General features: G+C 51.7%; 1 protein-coding gene across 1 annotated transcript; it reads right to left on the reverse strand.

Moving 5' to 3' along the window:
- Positions 1-26,528, reverse strand: LEMD1 (LEM domain containing 1). The gene is made up of 5 exons (XM_062210755.1): positions 26,447-26,528; positions 25,790-25,912; positions 23,229-23,293; positions 2,707-2,783; positions 1-190 (listed from the first exon to the last, which is right to left on the reverse strand). Exons 1-5 carry the CDS (start codon positions 26,526-26,528, stop codon positions 1-3), a joined length of 537 nt encoding a protein of 178 aa, XP_062066739.1.

Below are 26,528 nucleotides of genomic sequence, written 5' to 3' on the forward strand. Positions count from 1 at the left end.
TTAACCGAAGAGCGGCCGCTTCTCCACGGTGATGTAGACGAACACCACGATGATGAAAATGCCGAGCACCGCGAGCTTCAAGCCCACGGGGAAGCCGATCCCCTCGCTCTGGTCTGGGGCGCAGGGCTTTCTGGCGACACCCCCCGCCTTGGGTCTGAGGACTCTGGAGTTGCAGGGTCTCGCAGCACACCTGTGAAAACAGCCGTGGCTCTTAGGATCGCCGCCGCTACTACCCGAGCACCCTCGGGAAGCCTCTGCACCTCGGGGCCTCCGGGAGCAACCACAGTTGGTCCAAGTGAAACCCATGTTGATCCCAACAGGGGTGAGACTCCTCCAGCCCCCGAAGCATCCATTTACTGCTACGGTGGCAAAGAGCCAGGCCCCCTGGCCCCACACCAAAAGAAAGCATGGGGGTGGCTGGGGTGCACCTGTGCCCAGGGGCTCCGCTCCCCGCACTGCACAGCGGGGGTCCTTTTGAAATCTATTGGTTTTGCAGTTCAAAGAAATCTTGCCTCGCCCTGTCTCAGAAAGCTTTACCTCTGCGGCTATTTTCTTTTTTTTTAACTGGCACACAAAAATAGTCCGGAATTCTAGGGTACAGTGTGATGCAGCAATACACGGAGACAGTGTGAGGAGGAGGTCGGGGCACCCCAGCCCTTCCTCAGCATCCCATCTCTGTTGACGACAGTGCCCCGCTGCGCTACCAACACCAGACCCCGACAAGCTCTTCCTGACCCTCTTGCCCAGCCTCTGGCGACCCCGTTCCACTTTCCACTCCCATGAATCAACCTCTGCCCTGTGTCTTCCTGTGTTGTCACCCCACGCGTGGCAGAACTTCACTTGCTGACGAGGGAGGTGCTTGGGCTCGCATGTCAACCACCTGCTTTTTGGTTTTGTTTTTTAAATATGAAATAAAAACAAAAATAAAAAACTCCTAGGGAGCAGCATTGTGGCACAGTGGGGTTAAGTTATTGCCTGCAATACCAGCATCCTGTATGAGTGCCGGTTCAAGTCCCGGCTGCTCTACTTACAATCCAGCTCCCTGCTAAGGGCTGGGAAAGTGGCGGAGGATGGCCCGAGGGCTTGGGCCCCTGCACTCATGTGCGAGACCCTGAGGGAGCTCCTGGTTCCTGGCTTTGGCCTGGCCTAGCTCCAGCTGTTGTGGCCATTTGAGGAGTGAACCAGTAGATGGAAGAGCTCTCTCTTTCATCTCTCCCCACGCCCACCCCCGATATGCTTCCTTTCAAGTAAAGAAATAATTCTTTTTTTTTTTTTTTTTGACAGAGTGGACAGTGAGAGAGACAGACAGAAAGAAAGGTCTTCCTTTGCTGTTGGTTCACCCTCCAATGGCCGCCGCGGCTGGCTCATTGCGGCCGGCGCACCGTGCTGATCCGAAGGCAGGAGCCAAGTACTTATCCTGGTCTCCCATGGGGTGCAGAGCCCAAGCACTTGGGCCATCCTCCACTGCACTCCCGGGCCATAGCAGAGAGCTGGCCTGGAAGAGGGGCAACCGGGACAGAATCCGGCGCCCTGACCGGGACTAGAACCCGGTGTGCCGGTGCTGCAAGGCGGAGGATTAGCCTGTTGAGCCACGGCGCCGGCCTTTTTTTTTTTTTTTAGAAATAATTCTTAAAATAATTAAATTTCAAAAACGCTTGCTCTTCTTCTAAGACCAAAGTAGGACCAAACATTTCCAAATGGCCAGACCTTAGTTAAGCTGGGCTCAGCTCTCAGTTCACGGGGCTGGTAGCACCTGCCTCGACCTCCCACACTGTTTCTTTATTTCCAAACATGAGCAACCAGCCAGAGGCCTCACAGGGCCAGTCAGCTTTGACACTGTGTGATATTGGGGCCGGCGCTGTGGCGTAGCACGTAAAGCCGCGGCCTGCAGTGCTGGCATCCCATATGGGCACTGGTTGGAGACCTGGCTACTCCCCTTCTGAGCCAGCTCTCTGCTATGGCCTGGGAAAGCAGTAAAAGATGGCCCAAGCACTTAGACCCCTGTACCCATGTCAGAGACCTAGAAGAAGCTCCTGGCTCCTGGCTTTGGATCAGCTCAGCTCTGGCTGTTGCAGCCATTTGGGGAGTCAATCAGCAGATGGAAGACCTTTCTCTCTGTTTCTCCCTTTGACTGTCTGTAACTCTTTCAAAATAAATAACTAAAATGTGGAGGAGGAGAAGGAGGAGGAGGAGGAGGAGGAGGAGGAGGAGGAGCTGGTGCTGTGGTGCAGTGGGTTAACGCCCTGGCCTGAAGCGCTGGCATCCCTTGCAGATGCTGGATCAAGACCCGGCTGCTCCACTTCCAGTCCAGCTCTCTGCTATGGCCTGGGAAAGCAGTGGAGGATGGCCCAGGTCCTTGGGCCCCTGCACCTGCGTGGGAGACCCAGAAGAAGCCCCTGGCTCCTGGCTTCAGATCAGTGCAGCTCCGGCCGTGGTGGCCATCTGGGGGATGAACCAGCGGATGGAAGACTTCTTCCTCTCTCTGCCTCTCCTTCTTTTTCTGCATAACTCTGACTTTCATGTAAAGTAAATAAAATTTAAAAAAAAAAAGAAACCATGTGATATATTGCGAGTCTTTCTCCTTTTCCAACACATTCTTCTCGGGCTCACACCTGTCACAGAGATGGAATAATTGAACATCTCTAAGAGTGACAGAGCACAACAATATCAATTTCCTCATGTGCTTAAAAAAAAAAAAAGCATTACCTGATCCCCGTGGCCAGCTTACGACCCAGGCAGCAGGCATCTCGAGATTTCATTTTGCTTGCAGAAGGCTCAGGTCTCTGGCAAACAGAAAGAAAATGTCCAGAGAAATTTGTCCCCAGTGGCTTACCAAGAACCCTGGGCGGGGGTGCCTTTTATTTTTTGTTTGATGTTTATTTTTCATATAGAGAGAAAGAGAGAGAGAGAGACAGCGACACAGAGACAGAGACAGATCTTCCATGAGCTGGTTCACTCTCCTAACACCCACAACAGCCAGGGCTGGGCCAGGCACAGAGCCCAGAAATCCGCTCAGGTTTTCCACACACACAGGAGGGACTCAAGCACTTGAGCCACCCTCTGCTGCCTTCCAGGGTGCATTGGGGGAAGCGGAGGGGCAGAGGCCCCCCACTCAGGCGCTCTGGCATGGGCTGTGGGGAACCCCCAAGTGGTGGCTTAACTTGCTACACCACAACTCCTGCCCTGACTTTGGTTTTATTCCACAAAAAAAAAAAAAAAAAAAAAAAAAAAAAAAATCACTTAATCTGAGGATTGGTAAACGTGTGGGCACAGCAGGTTGAATGACTGAATTGTGCTTCATAGCACAACGTTCGGGTTTCAAGCCACTGCTTGGGATTACACATCAGAACGCCGGGGACTGAACCCTGCCCCTGCATCCCACCCAGCTTCCTGCTAAGGCATCTGGGATGCCGCAGACGATGGCCCAAGCACCTGGGTTCCTGCCATTCACATGGGAGATCCAGACAGAGCCCCAGGCAACCGGCTTCATGGGCATGTGCGGAGTGAGCCAGCGGATGGAAGATGGCTCTGATCTCTCTCTCTCTCTCTGCCTTTCAAATAAACAAGTAACTTTTTAAAAACCCTGCCAAATAGTTTAAACAGAAAAGTTCAAGTTCGCCTCTATTCAATAATGAGCAAAACATCCAAGTTCCAAGGAGCAGTAAGTTCTGTACTGCGGGGACTCCCACGAGAACGACAGGTGCCGGAGAGCAGGGCCAGGTGCTGAGAGCAGCATTCTGCTTTTCCATAGCAACCCCGTTTATTGCACTTGTTTATAGCTTGGAGCTTTTTTATGAGCAGGCATCACTGTTAGACAAGGAATGAAGTCATTTAGAACAACAAGGCGACTATGAAAAGGACTTGTGGATAATTTAAGAAAATGAAATGTTGCCCTGTGAAAAGAACAGAGTAGAGACCACAAGTGTTTTTCTTTTTCTTTTTTCAAATAATAGCTTTTGGGGCCAGCTCTGCGACACAGCAGGTTAAAGTCCCAGCCAGCAGTGCCAGCATCCCATATGGGTGCTGGTTCGAGTCCCTCCTGCTCCACTTCCCATGCAGCTCCTGGCTAATGGCCTGAGAAAGCAGTGGAAGATGGCCTAAGTCTTGGGCCCCTGCACCCACATGGGAGACCTGGAAGAAGCTCCTGGCTCCTGGCTTCAGCCCCAATCATTGTGGCCGTTTGGGGAGTAAACCAACGGATGGAAGACCTCTCTCTCTCTCTCTCTGTAATTCTGTCTTTCAGGTAAATAAAATAAATCTTTAAAAAAATCTTTCAGGTTGTCCGGAGCCATGGCTCAACAGGCTAATCCTCCGCCTAGCGGCGCCGGCACACTGGGTTCTAGTCCCGGTCGGGGCGCCGGATTCTGTCCCTGTTGCCCCTCTTCCAGGCCAGCTCTCTATGATGGCCCGGGAAGGCAGTGGAGGATGGCCCAAGTGCTTGGGCCCCTGCACCCACATGGGAGACCGGGAGGAGGCTTCTGGCTTCAGATAGGTGCACTTTCAGCCGTAGCGGCCATTTGGGGGGTGAACCAATGAAAGACCTTTCTCTCCGTTTCTCTCTCACTGTCTGTAACTCTACCTGTCAAATAAAAATGACAGCATCCCATATTGGCACCAGTTCGAGTCCCGGCTGCTCCTCTTCTGATCCAGCTCCCTGCTATGGCCTGGGAAAGCAGTAGAAGATGGCCTAAGTGCTTGGGCCCCTGCACTCACATGGGAGACCTGGAAGAGGCCTCCGGCTTTGGATTGGCCCAGCTCCAGCCATTTTGGCCGTTTGAAGAGTGAACCAGTGGATAAAAGATTTCTCTCTCTCTCTCTCTCCCTCTCTGTAACTCTGCACTTCAAATACATAAATACATCTAAAAAAAGACAGACCCTGCTTGGATACCTGCATCCCACATCAGGGCGCCTGAGTTGGAGCTCTTGCTCCACTCCCAACTCCAGCTCCCTGCTGATGCGCACCCTGGGAGGCAGCAGGTGATGGCCCAAGCACCTGGGACCCTGCCATTCATGTGGGAGAGCTCTGGATGGAGCTCCTGGTTCCTGGCTTCTGCCTGGCCCACACCCAACTCAGGCATTTGGGGAGTGAACCAGTGGATGGGAGATTTGTATGTCTCTGCCTTTCAAATAAATAAACTAAATAATATGCTTAAGAAACAAGCTTGTGCAGGAGGGAAATTAATTTTATTTTTTTAAGAAGAGTATTTTTTTAAGATTTATTCATTTGTTTGGATGGCAGAGAGAGAGAGAGAGAGAGAGAGAGAGAGAGGTCTTCTATCCACTGGTTCATTCCCCAAATGGCTGGAGCTGGGGAGATCTGAAGCCAGGAGCCAGGAGCCTCCTCTGGGTCTCCTATGCGGGTGCAGGGGCCCAAGGACCTGGACCATCTTCCGCTGCTTTCCCAGGTGCCGCTAGCAGGGAGCTGGACTGGAAATGGAGCAGCCAGGACTCGAACCTGTGCCCATATGGGATGCTGGCACTGCAGGTGGTAGCTTTACCTGCTATGCCACAGTGCTAGCCCCTGTCTTCTACTTCTTGTGGATCAAGCCCCAGTAGTTCACATTTGGGGCCATTGCTTCTGTGTCCACCCCCTTCCAGGAACCCCAGGAGCCCTGAATATGGGAGGAGCCTTTTGCACCTGCGGTGCTGCCAGAGGCTTAACGACACAGCAGGCAGCACATGGGGCCACTCAGACAGGAAAGGACTGACCGGCACCAGGACACAAAGCCACCAGGACAGGACAGTCCGGAGCAGACATTCCAACAGCACCGGTGCAGTAGAGACTGGACTGGGTGTGTGGAGGCGGAGGCGGCACCGGCCCGAGTCACAGAGGCACCAGAACACAGGAGCTTGGTCTCAGGGAAGACGTCTCAGGACAGCCCAGCGGGGCCTCAACTACGAGGTGGGGAGGGCGTGGCCTGCTGTAGCCTCTCCTGCTGCCAGTCACTCCCTCCCCTGCACAGGTGACGGGGCAGCTGTAGCTCCTCCCCTTCCCGCCAGGCAGGGCCTCTGCTGTGGTGGGAGGCTGGGACTCCCAGGCACCACGTCGGGGGAGACAGCACAGACTTACATGCCAGAACAACAGTTTCCTGGAAGATGGAACTGAAGGCTGCTGAGGGAGAGACACTCAAAACCATTCCCACAGGGGTGCCGCGTGGGCTGTGGGGGCTTACTCACCCAGAGATATTTCAGGCTGTTTCCAAGGGGGTTGGGAAACTATCGTATACACAAATTCTTATTTATCTTAACCTTTTAGCTTATGGGAAACTTCAAACATATGCAAAAGTAGACAATAGTGTGATGAGCCTCCACACAGCCACGCCATGCAATGTCTCTTTAGTTAATTCTCTAAAATTCAAAAATAGCTATGTTAAAATAAAATCTGTGGGGGCAGGGACCGGCACTGTGGTCTAGCAGGTAAAGCTGCTGCCTGCGGTGCCAGCATCCCATATGGGTGCCGGTTAGAGTCCCTGCTGTTCCACTTCCGATCTAGCTCTCTGCTATGGCCTGGGAAAGCAGTAGAAGATGACCCACGTGCTTGGGCCTCTGCACCTGCGTGGGAGACCCAGAAGAAACTCCCAGCTCCTGGCTTCGGATCGGCTCAGCTCTGGCCATTGAGGCCATTAGTAGAGTGAACCAGCAGATGGAAGACTTCTCTCTCTCTCTCTCTCTACCTCTCTGTGTGACTTTGTCTTTGGTAGAAGTCTGTTGCAGAATAGATGATTTCACTGCTCTTGGACAACTCCCGCTTCCTCCTGATCCTTCTCTCCTGCCACCAGAAGTTGGGGTCTTTTATTTCCTTTTCTTTTTAAATTTCTTTTCCTTGCAATCATTTATATAGAGAGTTCTCCCACAACATGGAAAAGGCAGACATTTTGATTTCCATAAATGGAGCAATTGTGATCCATCCACGGGACAGGACTGTGTGACGGGGATGTCATTGTGGCACAGCGGGGTCAGCTGCCACTTGTGATGCCAGCGTCCCACATTGGAGTGTTTGGGATCGAGTCCTGCCTCTGCTTCCAATGCAGCTCCTTGCTAACGTGCCTGGAAAGCAGCAGATGATGGCCCAAGTGCTTGAGTTCCTGCCACCCCTCTGGGAGACCAGATGGAGCTCCTGGCCCCTGACTTCAGCCTGGCCTAGCCCTGGCTGTTTCGAGCATTTGCAAAGTGATTCAGACATGAAAGTTTCTCTCTCTCGCAGCTGGCACTGTGGCGTACTGGATAAAGCTACTGCCTGTGAAGCCAGAATCCCATATGGGTTGGAGTCCTGGCTGCTTCACTTCTGATCCAGCTCCCTGCTAATGACTTGGGAAAAGAAATGGAAGATGGCCCAAGCACTTGGGCCCCTGCACCCATGTGGGAGACCCGGAAGAAGCTCTGGGTTCCTGGCTTTGGCTTAGCCCAGCCCTGGCCATTGTGGCCATTTGGTGAGTGAACCAGCAGATGGAAGACCTCTCCCCCGCCTCTGTAACTCTGCCTTTCAAACAAGTAAAATAAATCTTTTTTTTTTTTAAAGCTCTCTCTGTCTCTTTAAAAAAACATAAACACGCCTATGTGACGAGAAAGGGGCCATTGATGACACAGGTTATAAAACTATGGATGGCTTAAAGCTCTGCTGGAGAAACAAACACTGGAGAGAAATAGAAACAATGAAACCGATTTTTGCATCAAGTGGCGCCTTTGTAGCTGATTTATAGCCCATCGTTAAAAACCTTCCTTTAATGCAGCTGTAATACGATTCTCACTGCAAACAACATCCACAAAGGAATGAAAAAATATCGGTGTTCATTAGAACAGCGGCTCAGGGAGGGTACATGGCCCCCAGGGGAGGTGCAATGACTTTGCTTGGCTGTCCCTGCGCCCAGAGCCAGGAGCTGCAGAGACCGCTACCTCAGCCAAGCATCAGAGCCCAGAGCCAGGGGATGCGAGACCTCGACCCTTGGCGGAGCATCCCACCAGCCCGGGGCTGCCCATGGCTGTCGTGCCATACAGTAAGCACCAGCGTCTTGCCACAACACCAGCTGGCCCCCAGGTGGCATTCCCCTTTGAAGCTCTTTGCATCCTCAAAGCTGCCCTATGAGGAAGGCACTGTTTGTGTGCCTGCTTTACAGAGGGGAACTGAGGCCTGAAGGACCCGACGGGGAGGACAGGACGGCGAGGAAAATGCCCTGGACTTTGCTCCCAGAACCCCTGATCTGCCAGCAACCGGGCGGCGGCACCTCAGCCAGCACTGGGGGCCTGGACAGTGGGACAGTGGGACAGTGGGACAGTGTGACAGTGTGACTGTGTGAGAGTGTGACATTCCTAGCTATTGCACACATTTGACAAATGAACAGAAATTCCCTCTCTCTGTCTCCCTCTGCCCATCAAATATATAAAAACTGGGGTGAGCACCACCTGCGCCAGCCTCGTATCTTGCGCACTCACTGACTCCCTGACAACGCTAGGAGGCCACTGTCAGGGCCACGGCTTGCGGATGAGGAAATAAAGCTCATGGGGCTGGCTGTGTGCCCCAGGCAGCGCGGTGGACGGCACAGCCACACCGACGAGGCCCCGGGGCTCTGGGCTGCAAGTCTGTCACAGCATATTCTGAAAACGACTTCCTCCACGCAACAAATTACCAACCAAGTCCCGGCTTTCCTGGGGAAGCAACCTCGGTATCCATTCGTGCTATTCTTAAATGTTCCGGGTGAGGTGGTCTTTCCAGGTGGACAACTTTGGGCGAATTCTGGCCTACTTGTGTATCCCATATTGAGTCCGCCAGTGGGTCGTGTACGGGGTATTATGTCACACTGTGCCATTTTATAGTTAACTACGGAACACTGGGCCAGTACCCAGAGCCAGAAGGAACCAACATCATTTTCTATTCTCATTAAATCATTACGCATCAAAAATTTCACTTGGTTTTTGAAAAATGATCTAACTTGTCTAAAGCCATTACTAACTGTCCCTAGAGAAGCGCAGTTTGTTTGTGTGTCTTCAGGAAATACATGGAGATACTTCAATAAGTACGCGGAAAATGGGGCAGGCGCTGGGGTAGCAGTTAGGATGCCGCCTGCGTCCCATAGCAGAGTCTGGGGTTTGAGTCCCCACTCCGCTTCCGACCCAACTTCTTGCTAATGCGCACCCTGGAGGGCAGCAGCGTAGGCTCACGGACAGGGACATGGGTCCCTGCCACCCAGGTGGAAGACCCAGATGGACTTCTGGGCTCCTGGCTTTGGCCTGGCCCAGCCCTGGCTGTGGCAGGCATTTGGGGAGTGAACCAAGGGATGAAAGATCCTATCTCTCTCTCCCTCTCCGTCTCCCTCTGCCTTTGAAGTACAAATAATGAATAAACTTAAATATATGTATAAATTCATCTTGGTGCAGAAAACTTTGAACTCCACGCATTCCCGTGAACTTCTGGAAGCCGCCTCGTCACACGGGTTTCACACATGTTTGGCACCGAAATGAACTTATGTTTTCAGTCCACTTCTCCATGAACTTTTGGAAGAATGCTGGTGTTTTTCGGAGCTGGCTGATGTTCCGTGTTTTTCAGAGCTGGCTGATGTTCCGTGTTTTTCGGAGCTGGCTGATGTTCCGTGAGTGACTCCCACGGGGGCGGGGGTCCAGGGAGCCCCCACGCGGCCTCCTCTCAGTCTTGCGTGACTTCCAGTTACTGCACACGGGGAGTCGGAAGGCAGAGACCCCCAGGGCCTGAGACATTTTCCAATCACTCTAATTCATGAACGCAAGGTTTTTTGAAAACCTTGTAGAATCCGACATCTTTGCAAACGACACACTGAGCTGTCTATAGGCAGGAAAAACACTTTTTATTTGGAGCTCGCTAAAATGGAGTCAGCCCCAAATCCCCTTCTGGACTGGAAACAATGACATTCATGAAAGATCTTACAATAAGACTGGACTCTTATTTCACTGTTGTTATGAAGCTTTCATCTTAAATATTGTGTTTTCTTAAGCTAAGTAATGCTTTGGAATTAATTGAACAATCTTCATCACACTAATAAAAGGAAGATTAAAATAGAATAGGAACCTCCTCTACTCGAGAAAAAGCGGCTTTCAAAACCCACACCAAAAGTCCCACTCAAAGGTAAAGCCTTAAAATACTCCCTTTAAAATCAAGATGTCGGAAAAAACACCCACAATTATCACTTGTGCCCAATCTGGCTGTAAAGAGGTCTTAGCCAGCACAGCAAAACAAAAAGCAACAAAAGGCATAAAAACCGGGCTGCAGAGGAATCTGGAGAAAAATTATTATAATTGCCAAGAGTTCATTGTTATCATATCAATACACAAAAGCCAACCTCATTTTTATAAATCAGCACAACCCATTTAAAATATAAATTTAAAAGACATTCCTTCCATTAGCAACCAAAATTAATAGCCTACCCAGTGATAAAGCTGACAGAAGATAAGCATGGCCTTTATTGAGAAAATGATAAGCCTCATTAAAGGACACTAAGGAAAACTTCCACGACCTTAAAGAAGTTAAAATACCCATTTAAATATGCCCAGGGGTGCGGGGTTCTCAAAAATGCATGGAAAATGCCTATTATGTGAAAACGATGCGCAGAATTCAAAAATTTGTGCGCTAAAATAAACCGCTTAATTCCATCTTTCTGTGAACTCCTTGAAGCACGGTAAATGTGGGACTTGACATATGACAAGCAGATTGAAAGAGACAGGGTCACTGCTCAAAACGGAGCTGGGACTACTCGGGGCACACGCACTTCTCCCGACTCAGCGCCCCAAACTTATGTATTTCCATTTGAGAGGCGGGTGTGGGGCAGGGAGAGAGAGGACACTCCCTTCCCCTGGTTCTCTCCCAGATGTCTGCAGCTGGGGTGGGAGTCGTGTGGTGGGTAGGGTAAGGGGCAGGAACACCGGAGCCCGCACTGCTGCCTCCCAGGCTCCACACGAGCAGGAAGCCAGGGTCAAGGGCAGCAGCCAGGACTCCAATATGGCGTGTGGTTGTCCTAATTGGTGGACCGAATGCCTGCCTCTGGGTGTTATAATACATTCAACAGCAATAAGAAGGCTCTGAACAGGGGCGAGAGGGGCTAGGGACCTCGGGACCCAAGGCACGAGAAGATGGGCAGCTTCCTGGATGTCCTCTTTCCTTAACTTATCCCAGCCTAGGTGCTGGAGGAGCTGACAACCTGGGAATTCCAATGGATGCAACCCCTAACGCCCATCCTGGGAAACAGAGGACAAGGAAAGGGGCAGCCTGGTAAGATGGAAGCCTCTGGATACCAACAGCCCTACGCCAGCCAAACAGCCCACCTCCACCCCAGCCAGCCCGGAACCTGCACTCCCATTCCCAGGTATGGGGCCCTCCTGTCCCCGGCGGCCACCAGGGAGCCCCTTCTAGCAGCTCCGTACATCCACCTGGCGTTCCTACTGGGGAGCTTGGGCTTCCACCCAGCTAACTGCAAAGCACCACTGCTCCCCCCAACCTCTGTCTCATAGCAAGGTATCGCAGCAGGGGTGCTGAGATGGAGGGTTCACCAGCATTCAGGGGCCACTGCTGTGGCACAGGGGTTAAGTTGCCGCTGAGGACACCGGCATCCCATGTGGACATGGGTTCTGCTCCTGGCTGCGCCACTTCCCGTCCAGCTCCCTGCTAATGCACTTGGGAAAGCAGCAGAAGATGGCCCAAGTGCTTGGGCCCCTGCACCTACGTGGGGGACCCCAATGGAATTCCTGGCTTCTGGCTTTGGCCTGGTCCAGCCCCAGTCGTTGCAGCCACTTGGGGAATGAACCAGCAGATGGAAGGAAGGTCTATCTTTCTCTTTGTAACTCTGCATTTTGTATAAATAAAATAAATCTTTTAAAATGTATTTTAAAAAAACAACATTTAGGGTTTATAACTTGAGCGAGGAAAGACGGATAAGAGACACCAACACCATGGCACGAATGTTGGATTATCTCACAGGAGTTTAAAGCACTCCTCATCAAATGCCTCGATGAGCAATATGGACATGTTTGAAACAAATGGAAAATAGGAACTCTCTGCAGAGAAGTAGAATCTATAAAGTTGAACCAGGTGTAAATGTTAGAACAAAACAACCACAACCAAGAGCTTGCAAACAAGCTCTCCAGCAGGGCTCAGAGCAGAGCGGAGCGCACAGAGGAAAGCAATCATGAGTGTGAAGATACAGCGACGTCAATCACCCGGGCTGACCACAGACGGGACACAGACAGCAACGCGGAATGAGCAGTCGCAGGAGCTCATGAGACTGCAGCGAAAGACCTGGCGTCCGAGTTAGCAGGGTTCCCGAGGGAGAGAAGAATGAGATGGGGCTGAAAAGTGGATCTGAGGGGCCAGCGCTGTGCTGTAGAAGGCTAAGCCTCCGCCTGCAGTGCCGGCATCCCATATGGGCGCCAGATCGAGTCCTGGCTGTTCCACTTTGGATCCAGCTCTCTGCTGTGGCCTGGGAAGGCAGCGGAGGATGGCCCAAGTGCTTGGGCCGCTGCACCCATGTGGGAGACTGGAAGAGGCTCCTAGCTCTTGGCTTCGGATTGGCTCAGCTCTGGCTGTTGTGGCCACTTAGGGAGTGAACCAGCGGATGGAAGATCTATCTCTCTCTCCCTCTCTCCCTCTCTCCCCCTCTCTCTCCCTACCTCTACCTCTCTCTGTAACTCTCTTTCAAATAAATAAAATAAACCTTAAAAAAAAGCGGGGGGGGGGGGGGGGGGCTGGCGCTGCGGCTCACTAGGCTAATCCTCTGCCTGCGGCGCTGGTACCCTGGGTTCTAGTCCCAGTTGGGGCGCCAGATTTTGTCCTGGTTGCTCCTCTTCCAGTCCAGCTCTCTGCTGTGGCCCAGGAGTGCAGTGGAGGATGGCCCAAGTCCTTGGGCCCTGCACCCGCATGGTAGACCAGGATAAGCACCTGGCTCCTGACTTCGGATCAGTGCAGTGCGCCGGCCGCAGTGCGCTGGCCACAGCAGCCATTGAGGGGTGAACCAACGGCAAAGGAAGACCTTTCTCTCTGTCTCTCTCTCTCTCTCACTGTCCACTCTGCCTGTCGAAAGAAAGAAAGAAAGAAAGAAAGAAAGAAAGAAAGAAAGAAAGAAAGAAAGAAAGAAAGAAAGAAAGAAAGAGAGAAAGAAAGAAAAGAAAGTAAAAAGACAGTGTACAGAATGGGGGAAAGCTGGCAGACCACATATCACACCAGGATCTGTAACCCAGAACAAATGAAACGCTCTACAACTCAGCAGAAAAGACAATGCAGCCCCAAAATGGGCAAAGAATGTGCAGGTGCACAGACAGCCAGGAGACCATGCACAGGATCGTCAGTCACAGCGGAAAGATGTACAAAAGCCACAGGGAGCCACTGCTTCACACCAGGGGGTGGCCACTAGGAAAAGAGCCGGTGGGGAATCTGGAGTGCCTGGGTTTGAGTCCTGGTGGCTAAGTCCTTTCTACCCAGGTGGGACGCTTACATTGAATTCCTGGCCTGGCCCTGAAGGTTGCGGGCAAGGAGGTGGAGAAGTTGGGACCCTCAGGCGCTGCTAGCAGGAGTGCTAAATGGTGCAGCTGCTGTGGAAACCCATTTGGTGGCTCCTCAAGAAGCGAACCATAGAATTGCCGTGTGACCAACAATCCCTCTCGAAGCTGTGTGTCCGGAAGACTTGAGGTCAGGGACTCAACACTTGAATACGAGTGCTCATAGTAACACACATGCCAAAAGGTGGAAGCAACCTAGCGTCCATCAGCGGACGGATGAATAATCAAATGGTGGTTTATAAGTACAATGGGATCTCATTCGGCCATAAAAAGGAACGAAATACTGAAATACTGTCACAAATACACATGACAGTGTGGAAGGACCTCAATCACTTTGTGCTAAAGTAAAAGAAACCAGATGCAGAATGTCACCTGTTGTATGATTCTTTTTATATGAAATTTCCAGAAGGTGAAGCCAGTGGATCAAGAGGTGGATCGGTAGTTGTGGTGGGGGCAGGGCGGAGGGGAGACACCTTCTGCATGGGTGCTGGGTTTCATTGTGAGGTGATTGAACGTTTCGGAACTAAGATAGAAATGGTCATATCACAACATTTTGAAAAGTTCCTTTTACATGATGTTAATTTCATTTCAGTTTTTAATATTCCTGGTTCTTATTATTGTATTGGGATTATGTAAGTGAGCTTATTTTTAAAAGGTTTATTTATTTATTTGAAAGGCAAAGTTACAGAGAGAGGGAAGGAGATGGAGAGGGAGAGGAAGAGAGAGAGAGAGAGAGAGAGAGAGAGATCTTGCATCTGTTGGTTCACTTCCTGGCTACAATGGCCAGGCCAAAACCAGGATCCTGGAACTCCACCATATCTCCCACGTGGGTGCAGGGCCCCAAGTACTCAGGCCACCTTGTACTGCTTTCCCAGGTGCATTAGCAGGGAGCCAGACTGGGAGCGGAGCAGGGAGACTTGAACTGATTCTCATATGGGATGCCAGCATCATAGGCAGTGGCTTAGCCTGCTACCCTACAGTGCTGTGCCTGGTAAGTGAATTTCTTTATGTCTTTATTCTAAGGAAATACACACTGAAATTTTTGTGAGAAGATAAAAGATCATGATGTCTGAAATTTAATCTTAAATAGTTCAAGAAAAAAGATAGATAAAATTATAAAACAAATGTGGGAAAATGTCAACACCTAGTGAATCTTAAGTCCATTCATAAAAGCATATTTTTTGGAAAGCTTCTGGAAGTTTGAAATGATTTCAAAATAAAAAACTACAGGAAATAAGCACATTTAAAAGAGGCCCAAGAAGAGAGTGAAAAGATAAGCCCAAACTACTAGAAGACATATTCTACAAAGGATTGGTATACACAATATATAAAGAATGCCTATACATTAATGAGAGGAAGGTAATCTAATAAAAATGGGCAAAAGGCATGAACAGGCATTTCACAGAGGAAAAACAAAATAGGCCAATAAATTGAGAAGAGATGCTCAGTCTTATTAATAATAAGAGAAATAGAAATTATGGTCATAAATGCCATCTTATATCTGCCATATTGATAGAAAGATACATCTGGCAATCCTAACTTGGGAAGAGGGCTTAGAACAATGGAGCTCCAGGTATATTCATGATAGAACTGAAAATGGTGCAGCTGGTTCATGGGGGGCGTGAGGCGTGTGCAGCCTCCGAATCCACAGCACCCTCCATGCATATTCATACAGTGAGGAAAACACTGTTACCCCAGACACACTGGATCACACACCACAAAGTTCCTAACAGCATGATTTATGCCAGGAAAACTTGGAAACCATACAAAAGCTCAAGAAATAGATAATGAAGATACACATTTCTGCACTAACTCTGTATACAAGTGATGAGGAGTGGCACAGAGCCACAATATTGGATGACGCCCACCACATAGGACTGAACAAGAAAGGGAAGCCAAGAAGGACGCTTACACTATGACGCCATTTAAACAAAATCCAATCATGAAAGTCTACAATCTGCAGATACTATAAAGAAAAGAGAACCAGTGAAAACAGAAAATTCAGGGGAGTGATCACCCTGGGGAAAAGAAAGAGGAAGGGGACATATGATCCTAGAGGGGTATTTTGGAGTCTTCAACCAATTTAGCAATGATTCACTTTTTAATCTCTCGGGTGGGACTCCAACTACTCTCTGTAATTCTTTATCCCTTTTCAGATGCATGAGATATAACAAAATGTCAAAGAGGTTATTAGATTCAAATTTGTTTCTCTCTCCACTTGGACAAATTCCAGCTACCCGGCTGCATATATATCAGTCCCCTTCCAACTCTGCTTATTTCTGAATTGTGGCTTTTGTGAGTCTTCCATACACAGTCATCACAAAGCTATCATCAGAAAGTCCTCCCATCGCTCTATTGGCTCTTTCTGCAATACCAAGGAGGAACACTGGAGGGTGCTATTTCACCACCTAGGTGCCCGGTTCCTTTCCGGGTCCCTCTTGGTCACTTGATGTATGGGAAAGGGCAACAAAGTGGAAATTAGGGGCCTGAGACTCTATTTCCAGCTTTTGTTCTAACACTCTATGTGGTCCCAGGCCAGTCACCCTTTCTGCCTGTTTCCTTGTCTGTCAGGTGAACTATGGTGCCTTCTCCAAGAAGCCCTTCAGACGGGAATGTGCCTGAAAAATAATCACCCACAGTAAGCCACGCCTGGGTGTGAACACTGCGTGGTGCCCACGGAATCTTGATGAGTACCAAGGGATCAAAATAAGCTCACCGGTGCCCAAGTGGGTGGTGCAGCAGAGCCCTGCTCCCTGGAATGGAAACATATATCTCTGTCCATAAAGCAAACAGCTTAGCTCAAGGCAGATGGCTACAGTTTCAATGAAAAGGAAAGGAAAACTGAGCGTTTTTTAAACAAATTCATATTTTTCTTGCAGAAGGAGACCACCCTTGCTCATAATTCAGTTACAGGAAAATAAGTAAGTTTACCTTGACTGTCACCTTGAAATTATTAAAATCACAACTGTCCTCTTGCTCTTCTTGTCTTTCAAAAACTGGGTTCTACGACACAGAGAAATCAACGCGTAATCAGTAAGACGAGACACATTGATCATTAAGCACCCCCAGAGCATGTCTGCTGGGCGGTCAGTGTTTTCACAGGAAGCCTGTGGAATGACATTCCTTGTAAAGACGGCGTTTAGCTCCCATTAGCGTGTGTCAAAGGTACGAAGAAAGGGCTTATTAAGCAGTTACCAAGTATGCAATTTGCTCTTCACTTTGCCCCAACCAGAGGTTCAACTCCTACAGGGAAGAAGGGTGTTTTCCACGAAGAAACTGTTGCAGAGCTGTTGGGCATCAGCTCTTCTAAGGCCTTTGTATGCGGGGCCTACCACACATGGAGCTGGAGTCCTGTAAGGTGGAAGGCTGTGAAGCTTGCACGTGCCTGGTGGCTGAGGGCCTGGAGCGGTCAGGGTGGGAGCAGCATGAGGCTGTCATGTGCCCTGTGGCCAAGGAAGGGGACAGGAGGGGAGGGCCGCAGGGCGTCCTGGCAGTTGGTCCGTGGTCAAGGAAGCAGTGACAGCGGTTATGCAAAGAAGGAGGTGGCTACTGTGACCGCGACATTGGCTACACGAGAAAACTCGCAATGGACAATGGACTCCCTGTCCAAGAACTGATTCGTGAAGGGAGTATTGGATTCTAATTTAGAGCAATGTGAACTCATGAGTTTTCATTGCCTAGGCAGCTGCGTGTATATTGTAAGAAATGCGCTGTTGGGTGATCTTGTTGTGTACACGTCACAGGGGGCACTTACACAAACTGAGACATTGCCTGGCGATGCTATCTCGTGGGGCCGCCGGCACCTATGCCATCCATGGTCGACTGAAAAGCACTACGCGGTGCACAACTCCCTAATCTATACAAACGCAGTGCGTACCAGGACACAGAGACATACAGCCCTGTCCACTGCAAGGCCTGGACGTACTGACGCCCAACAGGAAGGCGCTCACTGAAGGCCTGGATGTTGGCTTCTCAATACCTCCTGAAATGGGAACTGTTCTGGTAAATTCTCAGACCCAGAGAGGGGGTCGTGGGAACCCTGATTTATAGCCATTCGAACAGAAGCATGGGAGACCCCGAATATGAGCCTCTTTGATGGTGGGGGGCAGTCTTGTAGGACTGAGCCTCTTAACCCGCGGCACCTGATGCTAACTCGGGTCGACAGCGTCAGCCCAGGAGGGAGCTGCTCGACACGCAGCTGGTGTCTGCGGAGTTGAAGCCTTGGTTAATGTGAGGAACAGCCCGTGGGCAGAGACAGATCATAATCAGCCAGCAAAGGACAGGCCTGTACTCATTAACTGTCAAGGACGTGAAGGACAGGGGATATCCACGTATTTGCTTGTATAAATATGTCTGTAGGAGCTCTGATGCGTCCCATGCTACAGCACTAAGGCATTCAGTCGCAAGGATTTCACTTCCATGTTATTTTTCATGTTGCTTTGTATTATGGATGATTAAATATCACACTTTAAAAAAATATTTATTTTATTTATTTGAAAGGCATAGTTACCGAGAGAGATATCTTCCATCTGCTGGTTCACTCCCCAAATGGCTGCAATGGCCGGAGCTGGGCCAAGCCAAAGCTAAGAGCCGGGAGCTTCTTCCAGGTCTCCCCTGTGGGTGCAGGGGCCCAGGTGCCTTGCCAGGGGCATTAGCAGGGAGCTGGACTGGAAATGGAGCAGCCGAGACTGGAACCGGTGCCCATAAGGGATTCCGGCATTGCAGACGGTGACTTAACCTGCTATGCCACAACACAGGCCCAAATATCACACTTTTTATATAGGAAGTGTGTTAAAGATAGTAACAGTTCTTAACAGTGCACAAACATCACCAATGTGCCATCCCCATGGCCATTCTGCATTGCGTGGTTGAACTCGATCTTTGCATCGTCCTACGAGGTGTGGCCGTTGTCACCCTTGGTTAGGGATGAGTGGACGAGGACAGAGGGAGGTGGGGTCTATGTTAGCAGAGCTAAGACTGCAGCCCAGGTGGGCAGGCTCTGGCAGCCCGTGTCTTTGGTACCTGTACTCTTTGCTTCCAGAGCTCATTTTTAAGTCTCTTTGGGACAGAAGTGATGCCTCCTTCTGCACTGATTCTCTCCCTACATCCTGCATTTAATAAAAAGCTGTTGACTCCTGGGGTGGACGCTCTGTGTCACAGCCCTTCTCTCTATGGGCGTCAATTCACGAAGACCTAAGCGCTGTCTCTCAAGGCGTGTCTAAGAGACACAGGGCACAGTGCAGGGACAGGGACTGTCAACCTCAGTGGAGGAGAAGGCTCCTCTCGGTGCGGCTGCCGGGGGCTGAGGAGCTGCCCCCTCCCCAGATGCCGGGCACTGAGTTAAACGCAGAGCAGTAGAAGCCACGGGTGTTCACCATCGACATCTTACAACCCAGAGTAAAAGCTCCCCGGCACGATGGGGTGGAGGCGGCTGCAAAGGCAGATGCCCAGGCCGGACTAACTGCAGGCATTCTGAGAAATTCCAGCCCAGTGTACCCGGAGCGTCCAGGCTGGCAGAGCAGAAGGGGCTGCGATCCTGGGCAGGAATGGGCATGTGGTGCCTGGCAGGGAGTGAGGTAACCCGCAGGTGGGGCAGGGGGCTTGGAAGCACTCCCCCACCCCCGCAAGGGCCAGGGCCCTCCGAAGACGGGGTGCGCTCATACAAACATGCAACCCTTGGCACTGCTCCCTAAGCTGGGACGCCAGTGCCCCCACTTACCCAGGACAGTGCCAGTTTCCTGCCACTGTCCCAGCACCCCTTCTGCCTAGTGCCCCCTTTCATTCTCACAGGTATCCTGGCTGGGATGGTAATTACATGGCTCCCCCCTCCCAAAACCCACTTGATGCAACCTGCTATTGTGAATTACTCTGCCTGCTGCCAACCACAAATCCTATTGTCTCCTCCCTCCCTCCCTCCCTCCCTCCCTCCCTCCCTCTCTTTCTCTCTCTCTCTCTCTCTCTATCTCTCTCTCTCTCAAGATTTTTAATTAAGGGTCAGCACTGTGGCATAGAGGGTAAAGCTGCCACCTGCAGTGCCAGCATCCATATGAGCACCGTTTCAAATCCTGGCTGCTCCACGTCCAGACCAGCTCTCTGCTATGGCCTGGGAAAGCAGTGGAGGATGGCCTGGGTCCTTGGGCCCCTGCACCCATGTGGGAGACCTGGAAGTTCTAGCCTCCCAGCTTCAGATGGGCCCAGCGAGTGAAGCGCCTCTGGAGACTCTGGCATGCTATGTGGGTGGTGGTCCAAGTCCACTTCCGATGCAGCCTCCTGCTAACACACCTGGAAAGCAGTGGAAGACGGCCCAAGCACATGGGTCCCAGCCATCCACGTGAGGGGCCCAAATGGAGTTACAGGCTCCTGGTTTTAAACAGCAGATGGAAGATGGACGATTGATCGCTCTCTGCCTCTCTCTCTCTCTCTCTCTCTCTAACTCTGCCTTTCAAATAAACAAATCTTAAAAAAAAAAAAATCCCCTGGCTTCTGAGCGGCCTTCGTGACCCAGTGCGGATGCTGCAGGTGTGGTCTCATGAGACACACAGGCGGCGCTCCGGAGGACACAGTCCAGTGCTCAAAGCAGCCTCTGTTCTGCGTGTCTTCCTGCTCAGATGAGAAGAGAAAACGATGCTTTAAAGGCAGGCAACTCCTTCCTTTCCAGGCACTGAAAGGACTCTTGGGTACAGACTGCTGCTCTTAAGTAATTAAAGTCTATAGTGTTAGACAAGTGTCTCAATAAACACACTTTCACATGGAAATGGAAATGCCTGTTTATATTTACTTCTGGATTTAAAGTTGAGCAGATGTCTCCAGGCCCTTCTGAGAATCAAAATGGCCTAAATAAACCCTTCAGCTCCAAAGAGTGTAGGCCATCACAAACTTCCCGCTTAACGCCAGCGCCAATTCAAAATATGGATGCGGTTTTCTTTCAGGTTGACGGAAGCCACGGCTGAAGGGTTCTGGCCCCACCTGAAGCGTTTTAAGCGCTCAGGTTGCCTTTTTCTCCGGGAAGTCTTTGCAGGGACCACACAAAAGGGCTTCCTGAATGGGCAGGATGCCTTTAATGAGCCATTGGGAAGAACTTGTAAAATCCTTGCAGAGTGTGATATGCCATCTGAATTGCTTCATCAGACTTGAATTATGTTTAATGGGAAGTGAAACCACCACAGCTCGCTGGGGGCTCCATGTGCTTAAACTCTGCAGGTTGTTTATGAAGCTGCACGGAGAGCCCCCAAAACCACACGCAGATTTCGAAAGCTTTGGCATTAAAAAAAATCTTATCCTTTCATTTCATTTTGCATAAAGTTTTTGCATAAAGTTTTTCAGGCCCCTTGTAGGAGCAAGTTGGCCCATCATCCCTATAACTGTCCTGTGGATTTGGCAGGGGTCAGTCAGGTGAGAGAGGGGGCTGAAGGCAGAGATCTCGGGCCCAGGGCCCCTTAGGGGCCAAGACAAAGACAGCGAGCCGGGAAAGAACCCATCAGCGGTGCAGAACCAAGAACCCAGGGAGCACAGAGCTGCTGGAATCTAAGGAGGCGGGTGTCTCTGAACAAGGCAGGGCGGAGGTCAGAGGCTGGGGCAGAGTCTCCAGAGCTGGCGCCGGAGTTCGGGACCAAGCACCCACTCCCTGCTGACTCCTGTCACTCCACACCCGGCTTTACCTTAATCTGCGTGGGTTTACATCTGCTACGGAGAGCCCCTGAGGCACACGGGGAGCCTGGGGGGCAGGGGCTCTCCCCCTGCTAGGCCTCAGCCTCAAACCCATGACCCTTGTGATTCACTAGGGCGGCCCCGTGGAAGCCAGGCCTAGCGCGGGAGAAGGGGAGGGAGGGAACTGGCTGTGTATATTCCACGCCTCCTGTGGACCTCGGTAGAACCAGCCCGGGGCCCTGCGCGAGTGTACCAGGGCACCTCAGGCAGCACTGGGAAAATGGGATTCAAGAGAAGCACGTAAACGTGCAAAAGGTTTTTGAACCCCACGTGTGGTCTTTGCAACATATGCCTTTCTCACGAGCCTTTTGAGACCCCCCCATAGGCATGGATTTCTATTTTTTTACACTGAAACAAGCATATCTTTTAATTTCATTTTTTGCAAACTGAAGCGCTGGTGTGGATTACCAGTGCTAGATGGAACAGGATGGGGTGGAGGGCGTGACGCTGCGGGGCGGGGGGGGAGTGGAGGGCAGCTCTCAGGGAGGGACAGGATGGACCCTGTTATCCTAGGTGCTCTGGGAGAACACGGAGATCACTTCCCCAAACAGACCCTGCTTGGAAATGATCTCCCTGGGGCAGGCACTGTGGTGTGGCCAGTAAAGCTGCCACCTGAGTGCCAATATCCCATATGGGCACTGGTTCTAGTTTTTTTTTTTTTTTTTTTTTTTTTTTTTACAGGAAGAGTGGATAGTGAGAGAGAGAGAGACAGAGAGAAAGGTCTTCCTTTTTGCCGTTGGTTCACCCTCCAATGGCCGCTGTGACCGGCGCATCATGCTGATCTGAAGCCAGGAGCCAGGTGCTTCTCCTGGTCTCCCATGTGGGTGCAGGGCCCAAGGACTTGGGCCATCCTCCACTGCACTCCCTGGCCACAGCAGAGAGCTGGACTGGAAGAGGGGCAACCGGGATAGAATCCGGCGCCCCTACCGGGACTAGAACCCAGTGTGCCGCGGCGCCGCAAGGCGGAGGATTAGCCTGTTAAGCCACGGCGGCAGCTGCTCCACTTCTGATCCAGCTCCCTGCTAATGCGCCTGGAAAAGCAGTGGAAGATGGCCCAAGTCCCTGGGCCCCTGCACCCATGTGGGAGACCCAGAAGAAGCTCCTGGCTCCTGGCTTAGGATCGGCACAGCTCCAGCCGTTGTGGCCAACTGGGGAGTGAACCAGCAGATGGAAGACCTCTCTCTCCCCTTGCAACGCCTCTCCTTCTCTCTCTGTGTAACTCTTTCAAATAAATAAAAAAATCTTTGAAATGATTTCCCTGAGGAGCTGGCATTGTGGCATAGTGGGTAAAGCTGCCGCCCAAGCGCTGGCATTCCATATGGGCACTGGATCTAGTCCCAGCTGCTCCACTTCTGATCCAGCTCCCTGCTAACGTGCCTGGGAAAGCAGCGGAGGATGGCTCAAGTGCTTGGTCCCCTGCACCCACGTGGGAGACCTGGTGGCTTCAGCCTGGCCCAACCCCAACTGTTGCGGCCATTTGGGGAATGAACTAGCGGATGAAACATCTGTGTTGTGGGTGGGTGGGTGGGTTTTCTCCTCTCTCTATAACTCTGCCTTTCAAATAAATAAAATATAAAATATAAACAAAAGAAGAAGGAAATGATGCCATTCGGGTGTGAGTTGGGCACAGCAGTTAAGATGCCCCTTGGGACTCCTGTACCCACTCCCGAGAGCCTGGGTTTGGGTTTGCATCTTGGCTCCTCCCCCAACTGCAGCTTCCTGCTGGTGTGCACCCTGGAGGCAGTGGTGAGTCTCTGCCAACCAAGTGTGAGATCCAGGACTGAGCTCCTGGCTCCCGCCTGGCCCTGCCCTGATGGTAGCAGGTATTTGGGGAGTCAACCTGTCTTGCAAGCAGATAAAATAAATACGGATTTTAAAGACGACCCCGTGAGCCTAGGGTTCTGCCGGCCTGACCGAATACAGCAGCTGGCGATTTCTTAACACACAACAAAAGTGCTATTTCCTACTTTGAAGATGTAAAAGCATTCATGCATTAGGATTGTACATACTTTTTTGAGTTCCTTGCTTTTTTCTGCAGAGAGTCTGATATTTCCTTTCAAAACGATACTAAGCTCTGGATGGTGGGAAACAAAGAACAGGCCATGAGGACACGCACGCGCTCGCCCGGTGAACCCCAGGGGGCTTTGGTGGGAGGAGGACCTGTCCCAGCGCCTGCGGAGGAGAGCTAGCCTTTGTCCAGAACGGCGGGAGGCTTTGTGATGCTTTTCCCAAAACAGGGAAGCGGCAATACTGAGGCCTTCAAAAAACTCACAGAAAACATGAAAAGCCTCCGCGTGGATCTCACACTTCGCGGGCACCAGAATCAACTCCTCTTTGAATTCCATTTTCCCACAAGCTTTTTGAAGTGCCCCGGTGTTGAAGGGTCTCCGAGAGGAATACCCGTGCCTGCTGCTCCTCTGGACAGCTCTGTCCAGTCCAGTCATTGTCCTCTGGAGCCAGCTGGAGGCCCTGTGTGTCCCCGCCTGTCCACTTAGGGCAGGGGGATTTTTTCCCCAGCTGTATCTAAGGGAGCAGCCCGCGGAGGGAAGGACAGACTTCCACTGAAAGGCTTGAACACCCGGGGAATGGCCAGGGCGGCACAGTGCGGGCCATGGACAGAGGATGGAGTCCTTGGACCACCGAGCAGGAGCCTGGGACTGTAACAGGCAGAGCACAGCTTTGTGTGGAGTGGGTTGAATAAGCTTACCAGGTTAAACAAACGTGGGAGGCCTGAAATAAAGTTAAGTCAATCTGTGTCCACCCCGTGCCAAGACAAGGATGAGAGAGAAGCCCCCCCAACCCCACCCCACCCCACCCCACCCCGCCACTGAGCAGGTGTTCCGCATAGCGGTTAAGACACCACTCAGGACACCAGTGTCCCACATCTAAGTGCCTGCTTTGAGTCCCTGCTCCACTTCTGATCCAGCTTGGGCTGCTGTGCACCCTGGGAGCTACTTGGCTCCCTGCCACCCACATGGGAGACCTGGATTCAGCTCCTGGCCCAGCCGCAGCTGTTGCAGGCATCTGGGGAGTGAACTAGTAAAGACCTTTCTGTCTGCCTGCCTTTCAAATAAATAAATTATTTTTTAAAAAGAGAGCTCTCACCCACAGATTCTTTGGAGGACATAATACTCAGCCCACAGGTCTAGAACTCCCTGTACCACTGCCCCCACCCCCACAACCTCACCCCAGGTGTTTCTGTGAAATGGCCAAGGCTGAATCTCCACAGGACACACACACACAATCAGTTCCATTTCAAACTCTTCTAATGACTCCAGAGGCCATGGGATTCTTCCAATGAGCAAATTCACAAGTCTGGTTCTAACCCGGCCTGGAGACCTGGGTTTTCAGCTTGCTCTCATTGGCCAGTTCCAACACAAATGAGTGTCACAGGGCAGGACTGAATCAGAGCTCCCTGTCTCACCTGGTAGCCTGTAGCCAGCTGGCCCCAGGGGCACTCAGTCAGGAGCAGCCAAGCTTACAACCTGAAGGACCAATTGTCCCCTAGCCCTGACGTAGATGCACCTGCGTGGAGGCCGTGTGCAGCAACCACAACAACTTGGTCTTGCAGCCTTGGCCTGCAGCGCTGAGTAGTTTTGGAATCCAGCACTAAGTTTCCCCCCAAGGGCCCATCTAATTTCTTGAGCTCCTTTCCAAGGCAAGAGACAGAGAGAGACCCGGGGCTAGCACAGGGCTCTGAACACATGCTACACTGAGGGCCGCCATTCAGCCCGAGGACCCCCATGCTCACCGCCCTGCCCGGGGGCCAGGGGGGCCCATCCCCTAACCTGGCTGCCTTCTTCAGATGAGGCCAGTGTGCCCGACCCCTGGGGAGTGCACCCAGCACCCACGCTTTCTCCAATACAGTACAGGGGAATTTTCAGAGGGTCGCAGGCACTTGCACGATTTCAGCTTTATGAAGTTGTTCGCTGTTGTAAATCATACGCGCTCACAACGTAAGGCGTTCATTCCCATAAGAAAAATGAGCAGGGAAGTGCAGAGAGCAAACTGGAGGCAGCCCTGGTGCAGCCCTCAGTTCTGCGGCTTTGATGCAACGGGGGTCACCGGATTCCTGCTGGGTGCCTGCCCTGGATGCCGCAGCACTGCCAGGCCCCATGTGCGTCAGGAGGGCAGCTGGCGGAGAAGGGGTCTGGGAGCCTTGAGTCTTTCTTAATAGGCATGGTGTCATTCAGACGGAAGGAAATGATGGCCAAAGTTGTTGACGGGGACAAGCCAGGGGTCGAGGCCTCAGAGGAGACCCCGAATCTACCCACAGGAACTTTTGGTTTTAAGGAGTCAGCGTGTTTGCTTCTAGTGAGTAGCAGGACGTGCACATGGACCAGTGCTCCCCACCACTTCCCACCCGGCTGCGACCCGGGGTGGACACAGACGTGGGGTTACAGATTCCTCGTGCTGCCCAGGGACCTACTTTGCAGCCTCTGTGAACAAGCAGGCCACACGGCCACTTCCCAGGTCAGCCTGAGCAGCCCGGAAGCTGCGCCCACCACGGAGGACAAGGTCTCCGGCAAGGTGGGGAGCTGCCGTTTGCCGGTGCCGCTGGTGAGCGTACCTTCACTGTCGTCACTGTCCGGAGACTCCTGGAGCTTCACACGTCTGCTCGGGGCAGGTGAGGCACAGGGAGCGGAGGCCAACAATTGCAGTACCTTTTTTTCGTACACTTTTCTGGTGGAAGCTGAGGAGGCACACGGGGAACAAACGAAATCGCTTTTGAACTTGGCCTTGGTGGGTTCAAGGTCTCACTTCATTCTCATCCCTTCCATCAGGGGTTAATCGTGGCTTTTGAAATGAGGTGGACCGCACAGTGACCGGGGCCACTCCTTCCCCTCCACTGTGGCTTAGCTGCAGAGACAGGCCTTGGAGGCCAAACAGACAAGATTGTGTTCTACCTCCTGGGAACACAGACAAGAGATACCCAAACAGTGCATGCTAGAAACAAAACAAAAAACCAGGCCAGGATAACCAAGAGAGCAACCGGGTTTCTACGGTTGAAAAGGGCCCGTCCCATGTTTACTCATCTGTTAATAGGGCTGCGGGAATACTTACGGCTTCTCCCCCTCGGGGTTCTCTGCTCGCTCCCCCCTGCCCCCACCCACGCCTCCGGTACCGGTTATTACTGCACGCGTTCTGTTATTATGCGCGTTCCTGATATAGTGCCTTTGGCGGTGGCTGAACAGCCAGCCGCTGGTGTCGTGTGCCGGACACGTACGTAGGATGGGGCCGGGTGAAAATCCAAGCTCCTCCAGTCGGTTCTGCAACTCACAGTCGCTCAGACACCTCACATCCACCAT

Source organism: Lepus europaeus, chromosome 14 (assembly GCF_033115175.1).
Source record: "Lepus europaeus isolate LE1 chromosome 14, mLepTim1.pri, whole genome shotgun sequence".
In the NCBI taxonomy this organism is placed as follows: Eukaryota; Metazoa; Chordata; class Mammalia; order Lagomorpha; family Leporidae; genus Lepus; species Lepus europaeus.